Here is a 17,881-nt window from a genome sequence, read left to right as displayed (position 1 = left end):
AACTTCTGCAAGACAAAATAGGCAACTGAATCAGTCAAATTTGTTTGCACATTGACTGAACTGATAATACTAAAATTAGAGTCTCCTACAAGCCAGCAGTTGTGAACTGAGCAGTGAGCAAGCGACAACTGAGCAAATGACAACTGAGTTAGCAATATTTCCGCAAATGGTTTAAGTTGATAAATGATGAATCTGAGCAAGTAACAACTGAGCAAGCCATAACTTGGCATGTCACATATCAGTAAATTCAGTTTAGCAAGGGATGACCAAGCAAGTCCGACGTGAGCACGTAAATCTCATTTGCTGACTTGGCAGTAGCTGAAATGTACTGTAATTGCTGAGTTGAAGCACTTGCCGAGTTGTCGCATGCCGAGTAGTCTGACGGCCTAAAATATGTGTACGATGGATAGAAAGTTTGTTCTGAATTTGGTGAAGCTGTGTCGAACCCACGTCCCTTCGAACTCTGCGCAGACGTTCTCACCAATCGGCAACGCAGCCGACGAAATGAAAAGTTTGTTCTGAATTTGGTATAATATTTGAACGCCGAGAGCATCACATCCAGAAAAATTTATGTGATAGAGCAGTTCTCTCGCGAGAACAGTGCTCTTGTCACCCTCTTCTAGGAGACCCACTGCTCTGCAAGCAATGTAGTATTTCCACGCAAGTCACTAGCTCGGTCTACCCAAAGCAGGAAGCATAACCTTGTCGCCATGTCCATGTCAACTCAGACTGAACATTTGAAACATGATTTGAAACAAGGCTGAAACATAATAATTTGGTTTCTAGCTATCATTATACAAAGATGAAAAGTACGTTTAACGTAGAGTTTGAAATCAAAAATATATCAACCTCTAGTCTAGTCAATAATATCAATAAGTGGTGGGATAGCGCAACGGATAAGGCGTTAGCTTTCCAATTATGCAAACCTGGTTCAACTCCCGGCTAAGCTGGTTGTTGAAAACACCGCTCACCTCTAGGCTCTACCTAGGGTGTAATAAATCGGGTGGGCATAATTGCTGCAAGAAAGACGCCGAGAGAAAGGAACTGGCCACCCTACTCTCCTTAGTGCCGAAGACTTAGTACAATGAGAACCTTATCTTCTCATACCAAACAGTTGAATCAAGTATGGGACCTTTACCACCAGTCAATCATATAGATTCCCACGTTAGCAAGTTTTGTGTGTGCAGGTCCCATACAACTTGACGACTCTCCGCTACACTGCTGTATCTAGCCTAGGCTACTGACTATAACAAAACTGCATGAGTTATTAAAAAAAACGCGTCTGCAATTAAAAGTAGGTAGCTTACTGTAACTGCAAACATAGTAGGCTTACAGTAGTCACCGCACCGTTTGATGAACTTCGACATTTCATTATAAGTTTGTTCTAAGCTTTTATTTCAAGAAATTCTCCTACATGACACTAACTTGCAATAGTTTCACAAGCATTTCTTTTCACGGACTTTTTCACTTCGAGCGGCAAGTGGCAAAACTGCAGGGATTTTTTATTCATCAGTAACAGTAATGATAACTCACTCATCATTTGCACTTGCCTAGAGAGTTGTTCCCCGAAAGCTCGTGAAAAACCGCATCACCACAGCGAACCCGCAGAATTGCGCTGAAAAAGAACGTTTGATCTACATTTGTGTAATAACTAATGATCATGCTGCCACACCCAAAACGAAACCGATCTACTGTATTTCAATAAGTCAATTCAACAGACCATCCGTCTCAATAGTTGGAACTTGGAATACAGCAACGATAACTCAATCAGTGTGACTCAGCATTTCGTGTGCACACAAGACAAGGTTGCTGCCCTACCCAAAAAAGTTGCTTTGTGGTTGCGACGTTTCAACGTTTAGCGTTGTTGAACGACGCACCGTAATAAGTTAACGCAAATATTTGTATGCTGGGTCTTGATTGATTCAGTTCGTAAAGACTTTTTTTTTCTAATATACACACGAACAAACTTGTGTGTTTGATATTTCAAATTTCTCCACAAGTTGGGTTGATTTGTTTGAATACTTTTCCTCCGAATGACAAAGCTTCTGAAAGCTTATTCTTAACAGTTTTGCATAGTTGTGGAGCCTTTGAACCACTGACGCGGGTTCGGTTACCAAGATTGACAGGGTGAAGTTTTCTCCTTTTGAAGTGTTGTTTGTGAATTGTTCTATTCACTAGTTTATCTCACTGATGTGGATGCCTTGGTACAATGAATATTTGCTCTAGTACGATTTAACACACAAAAGCTATACATTGTTTTGTTGTAACGCAAACGTCGTAACATTCACAGCTCAAGCACCGCAGTGTCAACGATTGGCCTCCTGGGAAAAAATTGCAAGTTTATTATTGTGTGGCTTTGTTTCATTCATAATAAACATGAATAGTGGTGTTAAGTTTAGGTTTCACAAAAATCTCGCATTGGACTAACTCAGCTAGCAACATCCAGACAGTAAAATCCGTTTTTTTTACGTTTATTTAACGTTTGCAGACGTACAAACAAATTACTAACAACAAAATCGTTTAGGGGAGCTTATATCATATGTTTTGACGTTTCATAATCTTTTTTTTTTCCGCTAGCGAGTGATTACCCCTATTAGCTTCACCAGAGCCTGGTCAGCCTACTGGAAACACAGCCTATTCCAGAGTTTCCACGTCTGCTCCGCATAGAGTTGAGGTTGGTTTATGCAAACGTATTTTGTTATTTTGCACACAACTGGTGAGAAATTATTTATTATCATTAACCCATATCACTCAACAGTTTTATGCTGTATCTGGTTAGCCTATTTTTATAACCAACTTTCAATCACTTCTGAAATAAAATTTAATTATTTTATTCTTCCCTCCTTGCACAGCAACACTGCAACCAGTTGATATTGTTCACATCAAAATGATACGTGCTTGTTGTTATATACTTGGGTGAACACGGGAATTCCTGAAAAGCAGGTTCCAACGAGTCACTGATGACGTGGAGGCCATTATATAACATGCTGTGACGTCATCAGAGCGTTGCGCGTGCTTGCGCGATCGCGATCAAATTACAATCGCCTTTACAAAAAAAGAAACCTAAAAACCTACAAGACTATATTTTTATTCTAACTTACCGTAGCCTAGGCCTACTCATTTATTTAAATAATTCTACAGTAGCCTATATTTTGATATGAATTGAAATTTTCAAAATAAATTTTATGTTATTATTTTATTATATAACACTAATTTACGATAGGCTATTTAAAATGTTGGTTATTGAAATGTTCGAAATAAATTCTTGTAGGAAAGCAGTCACTTCGAAAGCATTAAATAGCTAGCTATAATTTCAAAGGTAATGGAAGCAATCTAACTTTAGCAGCTTCTTTCACTATTTGTGATAAACTGATGGTTTTTATAAGAGTGACATAGGCTTATAACTGCAAATACAATAGTTTTTAAAATGAGAAAATTCTGAACACTTTTTCTTTTAGTTATTACACTTTCAAGTTAAAGCAAACCAAGTCAATTTATTTCGTTTCGATAGCGCCATATTAAAAAGCCAACAAAACAATAGCCTACGTTTAGTAATTGTTAGTAGTGGACGGCATAATTAGGATGATAGTGAAAGGCCATAAGCGGTCGTGGAGTCAGCTACCGTCAAATAACAAATCTGAATACACATTCAAGTACGCAGTTAATACAGGTGTGCACTAACAGATACACTATTTCAAGGACTGAAGAGGATTTAAAAGTGAAATAAAAAATGAACAATAATTGTCTGTGTGTGGACTCATAGCCTAATGGTAGGCTACTAAATTGAAACATAGTTGAGAACTGTGTGTAGTTTTTCTACACTAAGAATGGTTCGTTCATTTGTCATATTCACAGGCTAACGCCCGGTGGTTGAAGATTTAGATTAAGTGGACATGAAAGCAAAAGCAAGGAAGCCAATCTTCCTGTCCACCTTCAGGCATGCCTTTAAGTCTCCTGCCACAGACACAGTTGCATGCTCCTGAGTGGTGTCAAACTAGTGCTCTTTTGAGTGCGGACCAAGGCTCTCATCACTCGGCTATGCAACCGACACTAAGATTCAAAGAAATGAAATAAGTTCCGTTAAAACTTTTCAATTGAAAACATTAAGCATCTTGAACGTTTAATTATCCCAAATAACTGTCACTCCAGGTTTCAAATATCTTTTACACATTGGCATGCGATTGTTTGAATGCTGTCCTCTGACGTCACATCTTCCGCGTCACCAGCTTTGAGCAACAGCGAAACAGGCTGTTTGTAGTTACGTCAAAACAGGTCATTATTCAACCAGTCATCTATGGTTCAACCGCGTAGCATTTGCCAATTTTCTCTTTTTTCTCGTAAATGCTGAAGCATAAGCTGCAAACTATATTCAGTTTTAATTTTCTTTAGCTTGTTTACGGCTGGCTTGTTTGGCTACCATTGCAATTACCCTCCCTGAAATATTTTAAATCAAAATTTCACTCTCTGTTACAGCAACGTTTTGCAAAGTTTTATGATAAGTTTTTTTATTTCAAAGTTTTCTGGGAGACATTACCAAGACCTCTTTGTGGGTTCTCTTACTTCGGTGACTCTTTTCCGGACTCACTCGCATGAGCAAAATATAAGTTCTTCCCCGAAATTATGTGCTGGCTACGCCCCTGCTCGCGATTTCACTAAGGAAACGTCCTGGGTGTGACTGAAACACATGCAAAATTAAACGGAGAGTCGTAACACATCCTAGCAATTGCAGTAACAAAATAAAACTATTTCCGTATTACAGGCCGTTAGTTCGCTTGGGACAAAAATATACATGACAAAAACAAAAAATTCTTTCACTTTAACTCACATTTTGCCTTTTTAAATCAGGAACAAATAATGAACATGCAACCGATGCATACAATGTGGTTTGCTTTAGATTTTGGTAAGGATAAGTGATAGTGTCAGTTCTTGTGATAGTGTCAGTGACGTAGCTAGAAAGACAATTTCAGAGGGACAAAACAACTGTTGGAAGAGCAAACATTTCATTATTTGAAACAACGTCTTTGTTCAAAAATACAGCTACCAAAGACAGAAAATGTTCACGAAACGTATGTATGTAACATGTAATATATTTCTCGGCAGCCGATTTGTAGCAAGAATTGACAGCGATAGACACCGTGTTTCGCCCATGAGGCTGGGCTCGTCAGTATCGCACCACTAATTCTGCCACAATGATATTCGACCACCGCTTTACCAGTCAGTTTAACTCTCATGGGCGAAACACGGTGTCTATCGCTGTCAATTCTTGCTACAAATCGGCTGCCGAGAAACATATCGTTGTGATTGGAAAGTCTGAATGGCTTGCGTGGAAGCTACACCGTTATGGTTAGCGAATCGCAGCTGCTCGCTGTACTAGCGAGTGCTCAGCCTTGTGCTGATAGCCGGGAAGAACGCCCCTCTCTTCACATGTAATATATTGTTAACTAAAAAGTTGATATAGTAATAAGTATTAAAGAATATTTGTTTGAGGTTAAGATACAATTTTTGAGGGCGATTGCTCTCCCAAGCTCTTCCGTGGCTATGTCCTTGGACAGTGTTCGTGACAGGCATAGCCAAGTGTTCGTATTTAGTCATTGGATTAACTAACTACAAGGGGATTTGGGTTAATGATGGTTGAATGGAGACTTTAATGCTTCAATGATAGTGAATAACAATTTTTCTGCGATCTTTATGAGTGACACAATATGCAGAGTGTGGCCCCTCAAGTAATGTTGACCAAAACACTGCTGCCCTCAATTGAAATAAAATTACCAGCCCTGTTGCAGACCGTGACGTCACACAGCTGGTTCGTGCTGGTTTGCACAAACACAAGCTGGGCGAACCGGTTGTTAAAAGACTCACTCAGCCGTCACGTTCGGTTAATCAAGTGGGTTGTATCTTCTGCTTTAGCAAGCCTGTTAGCATGTCGTGTTCATGTAAATTAAAGTTGTAACAAGAAAAAACACAACAAGTGTTGTTATTGCATTGGTACCGAACGGCAGCCAAGTTGTGACCAAAGCAGCAAAAAGAAACCATCTATGGATTGCAGTTTCAATATTTTGCCTAGGCTAGCAAAAGGTCATAAAAGTTGTTAAGTCAGCCAGACTTTATCGTGCTTTGTTGCGACTGAAAACAGTTGTCCACTGATGCATTGTTCGTAAACACATCAAGATATTGTTGGTGATTGTATTTGTAGAGCTCTTCATTGCAGTAGTTTGTTTACAGTTCTAGTAAACTACAGGTTTTGTTGACTGGTTTGCTGTTGTGTGTTGACCTCATTTTAGTTACAAGACTTTTTGTCTTGCTTTCAAGTAACAAGTGAATGCACTGCCAAAAAGTGAGTAGTCTATCTAATTCACAGCATAAAGGTTAGTTAATTATAGACTAAGTTACCTACAAACAGATGTTGCTATCATACCGCGTTATGCTGCATTAAAATATACCTAACAGCCTGCACAAGTGCACAAGCTACTGTAACTGGGAAAGCTTGACATAATAGTAAGTTTTGCAGTGATAGCGACTGTATTTTCCTATGTTCGCATGATATCCGAAGGTGTGACTGCATTATTGCGACATCTCAACATTAGTGCATTCTGCAAGACAGGACAAAATCTCTACTAGACATAGGCGCCGACTCCGGGGGGCGGAGGGGCGGCGCCCCCCCGTGAATTTAGCTCGGGGTGGCTGTCCCCCCGCAAATTATTTTAAAAAAGTCCTAAATCAAATGTTTCTAAGTTCAGATTTGCGTTAGTTTGACCTTCATTGCGGATCGATCTCAATTAAAAGATCAGTTGCAACAAGAGCAGTGCTTCCACTTCTGACAATTGATAAATCCTGTTTAATTTCCTTTTTTGTCCTGAAAAATCCCTTTTTCCTCAGTCGAAAATCTTTCAAAATTTCCTTTATAGACGAGGTTATTTTTAACGTTATTTAGGTTAAAAAAGGTGCTAATACAACTTTAAAGTTATTATAATATAATCTCAGTTAAAGCTATTTTAATCTCGATTTTATTCAGTAGCACCGGTATGTCGAAGCAACGTTGTTTTATTAGAACAGTAGGCTGCACAAAAGCAGCCCATATTTTACAATAACATGGTTTACTTCCTTTGTTCACTGTCCAGCCAAAAAACTGCTTGTCAGTTAGTCGGTTCTGGGACATTTACCACCTGGAGTCCTGGACATCATTTACCAATTACCACTCTCATCTTTCCTACCCGGACTCCTAACCTATCCCTAACAGCAAAAATGTACAGGTGGTAAATGTCCAGTTTTAACGAATTATCCATCCATTAACAAATTTATTTTTGTGTTTAGTTTAGTTTTCCCGTTGGTCTGACTGTGTACACTATCTATACATGTTGTATAGGCTACATAGCCTCTATTATTATGACACCATCAATTAGCATAGGCAAAAACTAACTTTTCTAAACATATCACTAGCACTAAAGATATCACTAGCCTAAGCTTATCATACCTAACTGTACGTCGAACCTCGGTGAACTTTGGTATTGCTACTCAACTTCAACTGTAAATCAACGGATTACCTAATTTTAACTCAAAGAATTGAGAACTAACTCTCTCACTACAGTCTGCAATCACGTCTAATTCCCAAAGTGGCGATAAAAGAAATCAAGCGATAGAAAGGCGAGGATGGGACAGGGAGTAAGAGGGGTTCCGGATGGCGAGTGACGATGGAAACCAGCTGATCATCGTTATTCCAGTCGTTTTTAGAACTTTTGAAAGGGAATATAAATAAAATTTTCTTCAAAATTGCTAAAAACAACAATTCCCTTTTTAAGACAAAAATTCCTTGTAAAATTGTTAAAAATCCCTAAAAAATCCTTTTTTTCTTCAAATCCCTTTTTTATCCTTCGAAGCGTTGAAAAATCCCGATTTCGGGATAAAATCCTTCAAAGTGGAAGCACTGAACAAGAGCGCTGCTCCTAAGATAACAAAAGAAACAGAAGTACGGTAGCTGATAAACGCCAGCATGGTGCTCAGGCTTGCCAGATTGGCCCTTTTTAGAGGCAGTTGGCGCAAAAAAAATTGTTTAGCCCATTGGCCTTTTGTTTTCAATATTTGGCTCTTTTTAGAAGCAGTTGGCACATAGGCTACTATCAAACTAGCTATTTAAATAAAAGTCTTTCGGAAATTGAGACTGAAAAGTGTTATTACAATTTTTTAGACAGTGTTTAGCTGACAATGTTTATGCCAATGCCAAAGATTCGAGTGGAAACACTGTAGAAGATGAAGATTTGGAATTGTTCTTGTAGAATGTAGACTGTGCTGTTGTAAAGTTGTAACGTTATTGACGTTGTTAACGTTATTGAACAATTTGGCTGTTTTTTACCCAGTTTGGCCTTTTTTCGACATTGTTTGGCTCTTTTTCTCAAAAGCTGTCTGACAATCCTGATGATGCTGTTGAAGCGGGTCTGCTACTACTCGGTGAGTCCGATTCGGTGATAGCCTTTTTCGGAGAGTTCCCTATTCGGTAATTTTTTGAAATTTTTTTTGAAAATTATCCGGTACCGTAGCCTAATTATGATTGCCGCTTTTACATCGTTTTAACGTCGCTAAACGTTGAAATAAGACCCTAACCCCAACCCCTAACCCTAAAACGGCAATGATGATTAGGCTACGGTACCCGATAATTTAAAAAAAATCACCGAATAGGGCTCTCACCGAAACGGTAGGCACTTTAACGTAGGACAGGTTTCATCGTGAATCAGCTGTTTGCAGTCATGTGACTCACGCCATTATGATTGTAACCTTATAAACTCAATTGATTACAGTCTTTAAGATCCTTCTTGCACTCAGTTCAGTTGCAAAAGAAAAAAGAACATTAGCAGAGGGTGGGAATCGAACCCACGCAACCGAAATGACTATTCCCTTGCCCTAACCCTAACCCATTAGGCCACGCTGCTGTGGCGATACATTCACTTAATTTTCTTTGTATCAAAAATGTTTGGAGAAGATCGGATCGAGAAGATCGGAGAAGATCGGAAAATCACGTGCTGAGTCACATGACTGAAATCAGCTGATTCGCACGGAAAACTGTCCTATGTTAAAGAGTCTACCCACCGAAACGGGCCATTCCGCGTTGAAGCATAGTAACAATGATTGAAAAACGTTTTTCTTAATTTCTTTCGCTTTGTTTTTTCTTGGGAGTGTCAATAACGAGGTGCTGTTTGCTCAGTTTAGTATCTACCCGTATTAAGAGCTAAAGTTCAAAGTGACCAGCATATAATTCGAAGTAGCCTACAGGCCTCGAAATTCGTTTTTGTTGACGGCGGACAAACGTGTTCGGTCTGAGCAGCTATCTCGGCGGACACACCAGTTTTAGCCGTCGATCGTCATGCTTAATCACTTTATCTTGATAATAATCCTTCGCCATTTCAGAACTATAACTACGGTTTTAGAAGGCTTTTTAAAAAATCAGTAAAGTCACTCTGAAAGGCTCTTATCAGACCAACGACTTGCGCTTGAAGAGTCAAATCGCCGTGTAGCTGGTCAATACGTCACATAACTGATTAACTTCCACCGAACGAGCTCGTGTGGCTTCTTGCGTCACAATGCTCTGGGCAGGAGTCGGAAAATTTCTACACCAATGCTACTATTTTCTGCTGTGCAAAGTTTCACAGGTTTTTTTGTTTATTTTTGCGTGTCATGTGAGCGAAAGTGATTTTTCCTTGGGTCTTTTCTTTCTTACTTTAATACCAAAACTTAACAAATTTTGTTGCATCTTGCTGTAAATAATAGCCTACTCGTATAATCTAATTTAGTAACCAACCTTGCCGTATCAATATTACTGGGAGATCAAAGCCAGACATTGTGTGGTAAAACTTGAACTAAATTGTGCGTGATTAGTGTAGAAGTACCTGTACTCCTATCGATTCTTAGCGAAGAATTCACCTTTGTTACGCTGATTCAACGTCATCAATTGTTAAAGCAACGTAGACGAAATCGAAAGTTTTCCTCCTTGAATGGAAGCTAAGGGATACAGTATTCACATTTTGTAGATGCGCGCTAGAATGCGCTGGAAAATATATTATCGCAACAATTGTTCGTGCTATGCAATAACGATTTGTATCGCTAGTTCCTTTGTTATTTCTCGGCGGACAAATATGACTGATCTAGAATAGATGGTACTTCCCGCGGACATCACATGCTGTGACGGCGAACATGTCCGCCATGAATTTCGAGACGTGAGCCTACATTATAAAGCTTGGCGATATACAATGGCAGATAAACGCAAACAAACATCAATGCTGACAAACATCAGCATTTTGAATGTAAGCAATCGGTCGGCTAAAAATTTCGCCCCCCCGGCAATTTTCAAAACCCGGCGCCTATGGCTCTAGACCAAGCATGTGTAAAGTAGGAGGTACTCCGGCCTTGAATTGAATCAAGGTTTATAAAACTAGAGGCAAAACTACTTGCTAGTCCACCATTCCTGTAATTCGTTATTTTGAGCTGTCTTCAGTTGCTGTTTGCTTTGTTTGTTTGCGGTCGCTGGGCAAGCACTGATGGCAATTGGCACAAGTTGTTGCCATCAGGCATCACTGCTTGCCCAGTAACCACAAACGTCAACACAAGCCCAAGTGCCAAAACCGTTCTTTCTTTTGTGATTTAACGTCTGCATACGTTATATCACTGAAACTGGGTGACAAGATTTCCATACTGCCAACCCAGTCGCCAAATCAATTTGCAGACGTTGAATTAATGTAAAAAAATGATTGATCTGCTGGTTGGGAAGTACAGTGAAGGGATAAACGCCGTCTGTCACCCAGCCCACCTGATGATGCTGACTCACGTCAGCGTTTTTCTTTGGTTGCCTACAAAACGGCTTTGGACAAGACGCTTTATGTACGTTGTTGGACGTGATACTTACATCTCATAGTCTTATTTCAGGCACCAATCTTCGTTGCGACCAAGAGGATTCTGGCTGCATTTCCGTTAGTCCAGGATCCAATTCCAGATCTACATCTACTTCTTTAACCCTTTGCTTTTCAACGTTTTTTTGGAAGTTAACTGCTCAAGGGGGGGCCGTTTTTGGATCAAATTCAATCAGCTGTTACGTGTGATCCGCTGGTGCTATTTCAACAGAAGTTGCACTGGTGTGAAAAAAAATTATTTGTCTATAAGTTTGAAAAGTCATTATTCTAAAATTTTATATGTTAAACTTGATATTTCAACTTTTGCAAAGGTACCCAAAAACGACAATTTTGATTTAACTTGCCGCCTTTAATTAACCGTGTTAATCCGATTTCATGCAAAACTCTAAAAGACAAAGAGCTCGATCAACCGCACGAAGTGTGTGTGCGGTGTGCCGACTCATTGCGTCGATAAAGATTTACGACATGCGAGCAAATCTTATTGTAGGCTACTCATTAATTATAAAATAGTCACAGAGTAACATTGTTACATGAATTTGATAAAAACAAAACTGCGTTGTTTTATATTTTTGTCCTGAACTAATGCTTTGCGAAACCCATGGCCAGCTTCTTGTTTTATGGAACCAAACTTCTCATATCACACTGGATACTATGGAGCAAGAGATCGAGAATCCCATTACAGTTGCGACTAAGATTGTACAACGCGTACTGCATCCCAATTATGATCTACAACTGTAATAGCTGGTCTGTTACCAAAGCAAGTCTTGAAAGATTGGATGCCTGTCATCGAAGACATTTACGTGTCATAACTGGTCATACTTGGCCAAACAGTCTTATCTCGAACAAAAATCTCTACAAAATATGCAACAGTGAACCATTGTCTTGCAAGATCTCCACCATGAGATGGAACATGTTTGGACACATTCTGAGACTTCACCAGGACTCACCTCCTCAGAAAGCCCTTGAATTTGCAATAATTGGCAGCAAAAAGTACCAAGGCCGAACCGGACGTCACCGTACCAATTTATTACAACTGCTGAGATCTGACATCAGAAAAGCTGGCCTGGGATCCTTGCTCAGCACACCACATCTCCATCGATTGCAAAACATCGCAAAGGACAAAACAGAATGGAGATCCTATCAACCTTGTTGAAAGACTGATCGAAGCCAGCGGATGCCAAACGATTTGGCTACACTGGCGGCGGAGACAGTTACAATAATAATAAACTTCTCATAAGTAACACCTTGGCCTACTTGAATAGCTGTTTACATGTTCGTTTGTGTATTTTAGGTCTACAATTGAGTTTGTAGTATGAATATTTTAGTAGAGAGAAGACAATTGAACAAGCTGTTGAAATTATCTGAAATTTCTAAGTTCAAATTAGGCGCTTTTGGAATTGTGGATTTGTGTCAAGTCGCATCACAAATATCATGCAGGCTACATCATAAGTCATTTGGCTTACAGGTGTTTATAAACATAACTCATGAATTACATCCACTAAAAATACAGCATTTACATCAACAAAGCTAAGTTCGAAGTTCACTTTTTATTGAAGATTGTGTCAATCAATTTGAAAATGCATTTTAGTCCTCCAGCGTCGAAACAATTCAACAGCGCAGTGAGGAACATGCGTAAACAAAGGAAATTGAAATAAACCCACAGTCAGCAGATCTACATTAATTTAACGTTTACAAATGTTGAATCAATGTAAAAGGACTGAATTGCTGACTTGGTCGTTAATGTTTGGAACACAAAAAATACGCGTAAACGCGACGAAGCGATACAAGAACAAAGCAGCGATTATGTTTCTGGCCAAAAAAAATGGACTTATGACTTGAAAGATAAAAATGATTATAACGAAGCTACAAAATTTGTCATAAAAAATATTGCAGAGATACAATAAACACAATCATTTAGTGCTAGATTGTGAGAAGACTTCCTAGATTCTTTTCAAACATTTGCAGTATTGCAAATTATTTTGTATAACTTCATATTGCCAAAAAATGGCTTCTTGGTTGATAAAACGTGGCTACGATTCTATAAAAAAATTTTAGGCCTACTACATTAAAGTAATGAAATGTTTTTTTTGTGGTTTTTTCTGATGACGTTTTACAACATCCGAAATATAAAAATAATAATGATGAATAATTTCACATAACCATGGTTTGTAAACGCTTCACAAAAATTTTGCGGAGACTTTACTGTTAGACGTAAAACGCTTGTAAAAGAAAACTGTCGGGTTACGTATTTATAATGTTTATTACGCTGTTATTTAGTTATAAACTGCCTTTGTTGTCTACGTTTGTGGTTACCGGCCAGCTTAGAGCAGCATGCAAACTACGCGTTTATGGTATTTGCATCGTGTTATGATTCCCACAAATTTCCCACAAGGTCTTTGTTTTTATCTTGATATTTTTGTGCCTTTTCTGTCCTAAACTTGAAATCACTGTGCAGCACAATCCACACCGGTTTTTAGAAATCCACAATCAACATTGAAAATCTTTTGTGTGGTGCACCATTTCAAGTAGTGTCTTCCTCTGAACTGTTACACAAACCGCTCAGAACCAGGTTGATTATGAATATTATAGCCGTTGAGTGGCCGTTATTGTATGTGTGGATTTATTAGCTGTCTAACTAAATTCATGCCAAAGTCGAGCAAATTCTGCTTTCGGGATCGCTGCCGTTTTTTTCGGTATTTTTTGTTGATAAGTTTAGGTAGCATTTTTCCAAAATAAATGAAGACATCGGTATTGTTCGTCACTTAGATTTAGTTTTCTCAGCATTGTTTTTTCATTCTTTGATCCATTACTGTAGTTTGTCCCACTTTAGGAATAATCAGATCGTTTATAAATGGCGGGTTTTCACAATAGCCGGCCTCTTATACATTGGCACAACGTATTCAGATGTTGAATCAATGATCAAGAAAGCTGATTTGTTGTTTGTCTGATGTGACGCCAAGCATTATGCCTAGTCTACAATACAAAATATTTTGTAGTGAAGACGAGGCATTATCATCTTTATTTTGCGCTCTTTGGAACAATACACAGTGCACCGTCGAACAAAAATGCAACACATAACAAATAAGCGTAGGCGACATAAAGCAGCGAAGGGACATGTAGTCATCGAGTAAGCTGCTACGTGATCGCATAATTTTGAGCATACTGTATCTCACAATTACTGTTTGCAAAAACGCCATTTTTTCAGCTTCTTCCAAAAGCATTTGAAGTGATACATTTCCTCAATGGAAAGTTTTGTCAATGAGAGTATTTCCATAGAACGTTTATTTCGAAACCAGGTTTTTCATGTCACTACTCACACTACCTAAGGGAAGATTTCTTATTGTAACGCTTTTTATTCGTCAATGGATATTTGCTGGTTGAAACAACTGTTTTGAATAGTTTGTGGCCTACATTGATCATAGATTGCTTTTCTTCGTAAAGCTGATAACGCAAAAAACGTTTGCTATTATTGTTTTTAATTAACAACTTTGTGACCACTGGCTTCTTTTTGTAGCGTTAGAAATAACGCGCTTTGTGTTATTGAGGTCAAACCACACAAAGGAAAACAAGAGGATGTTTCTCTCTGCTCGCGCATATGGATTCACGAAGCAATTATGAGCTTATGGCTTGTTATCGCAATGTAATCCATTTCACGCTTTGCTGGAAGTTAGCTAGAAATAGCAAAAATTTACCAAAATCTTGAATTTACAAGAAAACTACACAACTTTTAGCATCAAATTTAGTATCATCAGATCCGCCTGGCAATTTTAGGAAAAGTCAAGAAAAACCAAGCGCATGGCGTTACTGTGCTTCAAGTAATCAACGGAAATATGAGGGGGGGGCCAAATCTGGCCTCCCTTTGAGGAGCAAAGTGTTAAAGATTTAGTCAATGGTACCAAATGCTTCCTTCCTACATAGCAAAAGCCGTCACTTTTACATTGATTCAACGTCTGCAAACGTTGAATGAATGTAGAAATGACAGATTCAATCAGTCATTAGTGGGGGTAAATCGGGGTTGTAAGCCTATCGCAGATATTTAATCAAAAAGTAATTTTGTTTAATAGTTGTTTGTACTGAAACTGAAAGTATGTCTGACCGGTTAAATCTTTTTATTTTTTCAAAACTGAAAAACAAAACTCAATTGGCAGTTTGGCATATTGTAAATTTCTACTCCTTTATAGTTCGACTTCGGACGTGCAGCTAAACAATTGTCGAAAGACCTTAGTTCCGTACAGTGGTATTTTAGTAAAGGAATGCTCTTTTTCAGGATATCGCATTGGGAATGAAGCCAACACGCAAGCGGTCCAGGCCGGCATCTCTTCAAAAAAATCCAGAAATTGAAAATACGAAACAAGACTCCAACAAGAAAGAAACAAAGCTAAACTTTTTAACAACTATTGATTTAATTTCTGATTCCATTGGGACTACTGTTGAAAGTAAAGATAATGAAGATATATCTTATTTTCTGCCGGACTGTTGGACTATGAAACAGTACAAAGATTTCAAGAAAAAATATGATGGGTTGATTGTGAAACGGAAAAGGCTTGGTTGTGTGTTCTGTTCAAAATTTGATTCATTACGTATTAAGAGAGTGCACGTATCGGTAGAGTGGGGAAGCTGCAGTGTTGGGCCCGCCGGGAAAAACAAAGTGGTAAAGCAGGCATCTCTGAGAAAGAAAATGAAAGCACACTTTACATCAAAAGCACATAAAATATGTGTAAAAAGACTACAAGATCGAATAAAAGATTCTGTGACAAGAAGCGATAGCCTAGGCGAAGCCCACCCTACCGCTGCAAGTAATCTTGTAAATTTCGAAATCAGCCCTTTTGGGACTGGGATTGAGGTTCAAAATAGAAACATTTCAGAAGTAGGTGCTGGGTTTAATTCACGAAAACTTCTCATTGCTTCTACGTGCCGAGTTTTCAATACTGTGTACAGTTTATCAAAACGAAATGGTTCTTTTTCTAATTTTACAAAGGAAATTGATCTTCAAGTAAAAAACGGTGCAGATGTGAATCTTGAATTTTCGTCTCAAGAAACAGCTTTGAAAATAGCTGACCACATTGCAAACGAAATAAAACAAAAAGTCATTTCAAAAATTATTGAACAGAAGCTGAAAATTTGTGTTATCATTCATGAAATTTTAACGATATCCACCAAGCCTGTCCTTTCTGTTTTCTTAAAAGTTGAAGACTGTGACTTTGCACCAACAATTTTTCTTGATTTGGTGGAACTGTTGGGTCAGGAACCAGATTCAATTTACATAGCTTTGCTTAAATGTTTACATGATGCTGGATTTGATGAGGAATTCTTAAAGAAAAACTTAATTGCTTTGTGTTCAAATGGGGCAAGCGAAATGGTTGGTCGCCATTCAAGTCTAATTTGTAGACTTAAAACTCACTTTCCAAACGTTCTCGTTTGGCATTGTTTGAGTCATGCTTTACGGCTTAGTTTGGATGATTCTATGAACAATATTCAACAAGTGAACTACTTGAAAGTATTTCTTGAAAAACTCACAACAATAGTGCAGCAATCAAATAAAATACAATTGCAACTCTTCAACATTTCCAATGAGCTTGAACGGGAAATTTTAAACATTGGAAGAGTTTTAGGATTAAGATGGGCTGCTGGCAGTCTAAATATTGCTCTTGCTGTATGGAATACTTATCCTGCATTGTACAAATACTTCGTTACTGTAGAAAAGAATGCCGATATTGCTGGCATTATTTGTAATAAACACTTTCTGGATGATCTTGCTTTGATGATAGATATATTGCAAGAAATTCATTCACTTTCTACCGCTCTGCAAGCAAACAATTTAAGCATGTTCAAAGCTGAAAGCTTGATCAAAGCCTCCATCAAGTCTTTTGAAATGCTTTGGCAAAGTAAAGGAATGTTTGAAAAGAAAGTCGACGAGGTGGTTGCATCAGCAGTCTTTGGCGAAGTCAAGTTTACTAAAGATCCTAAATTTTCCTGCATTCCACGCCAAAAACTACTTGAGGCCGTAATAGAAAACATGCAAAAGCAGTTGATGCATCACACTGACGACGAAACACAAGCAAACTACAAACAAGAAAATGACAGATACATTTATAAATTGCTAAATCTATTTGAACCTGATTCCTGGACAGTCGAGGATGTTGTGTCCCCTGGCCAAGCTGCTGAAGAAAAACTAAATGATTTCAACAAAATCTTTGGTCATGACATTAGCATTGAGGAGTTTCGCAACTATGTCGATAATGTTGTGGAATATGTCCACATGGGAAAGAAATTTCCAATTCCATCAAGTATACAAAAAGTTAAAAACATCATCAATACTATTTCGATTGACTCCGAAGCGTTAGAAAAAGCCTTGTCGACAATGAATGCCATTTATTTAGACAAAGAAAGCCATCTAGCCGTGAGTAATGTGGCTAGCTTGATGTCAATTAATTTGAATGGCCTCCCATTGGAATCCTGGAATGCAACTGATTCAGTTTCAAACTGGATAAGAAAGCAACCTGCTCCAGGGAAAAAGAAACTTGTCCGAAATTCGTCTTCTGACAATGACAACCAAGTAGCTATTTGGAAGTTTTTCAAGTGACGATTCTTGACGAAGACGTTCTGTGGCAGATTCTGTCGAGAAATTCAATTGTAGAGGGCCAGTTTTGTCTTCATAGCGACAACGATGTACCCCAAAACTCTGTTCAAATTTCAAGATAAAATTTTTTTTCACACTTTAGATACAAACGATCTGTTTCAGCCTAATGGTGGGGGTTCGCTGCTATGGCCATAGCAATATATCACGAGCGTTCCGTTGACGTCATTGCAGTGCATATGATCAGGGAACTGTGTTCCGAAAGCTCGTGACAAACAGCTGTTACCACAACAAACCCGCAGGCTTAGGCTGAAACAGATCGTTTGCATCGACAGTTGTGAAATAAGTAACGATATTGTTGCGAAACTCGATTTGATTTATTGTTGATATTTTTACTCATACCATTGATTTA

The 17,881-nt window shown here is 38.5% G+C and overlaps 1 protein-coding gene across 1 annotated transcript; it reads left to right on the top strand.

Annotated features, from left to right (window-relative positions):
• The first annotated feature begins 15,174 nt into the window (after nt 1–15,174).
• LOC145776778 (E3 SUMO-protein ligase KIAA1586-like) lies at nt 15,175–17,475 on the top strand. The gene has a single exon (XM_082588033.1). The coding sequence runs from the start codon at nt 15,175–15,177 to the stop codon at nt 17,473–17,475; it is 2,301 nt and encodes a 766-aa protein (XP_082444159.1).
• Nucleotides 17,476–17,881: the final 406 nt, after the last annotated feature.

The sequence above is a fragment of the Aplidium turbinatum genome, chromosome 1, assembly GCF_918807975.1.
Source record: "Aplidium turbinatum chromosome 1, kaAplTurb1.1, whole genome shotgun sequence".
Classification (NCBI taxonomy): domain Eukaryota; kingdom Metazoa; phylum Chordata; class Ascidiacea; order Aplousobranchia; family Polyclinidae; genus Aplidium; species Aplidium turbinatum.
This window is presented reverse-complemented; position numbering and strand designations above follow the sequence as displayed.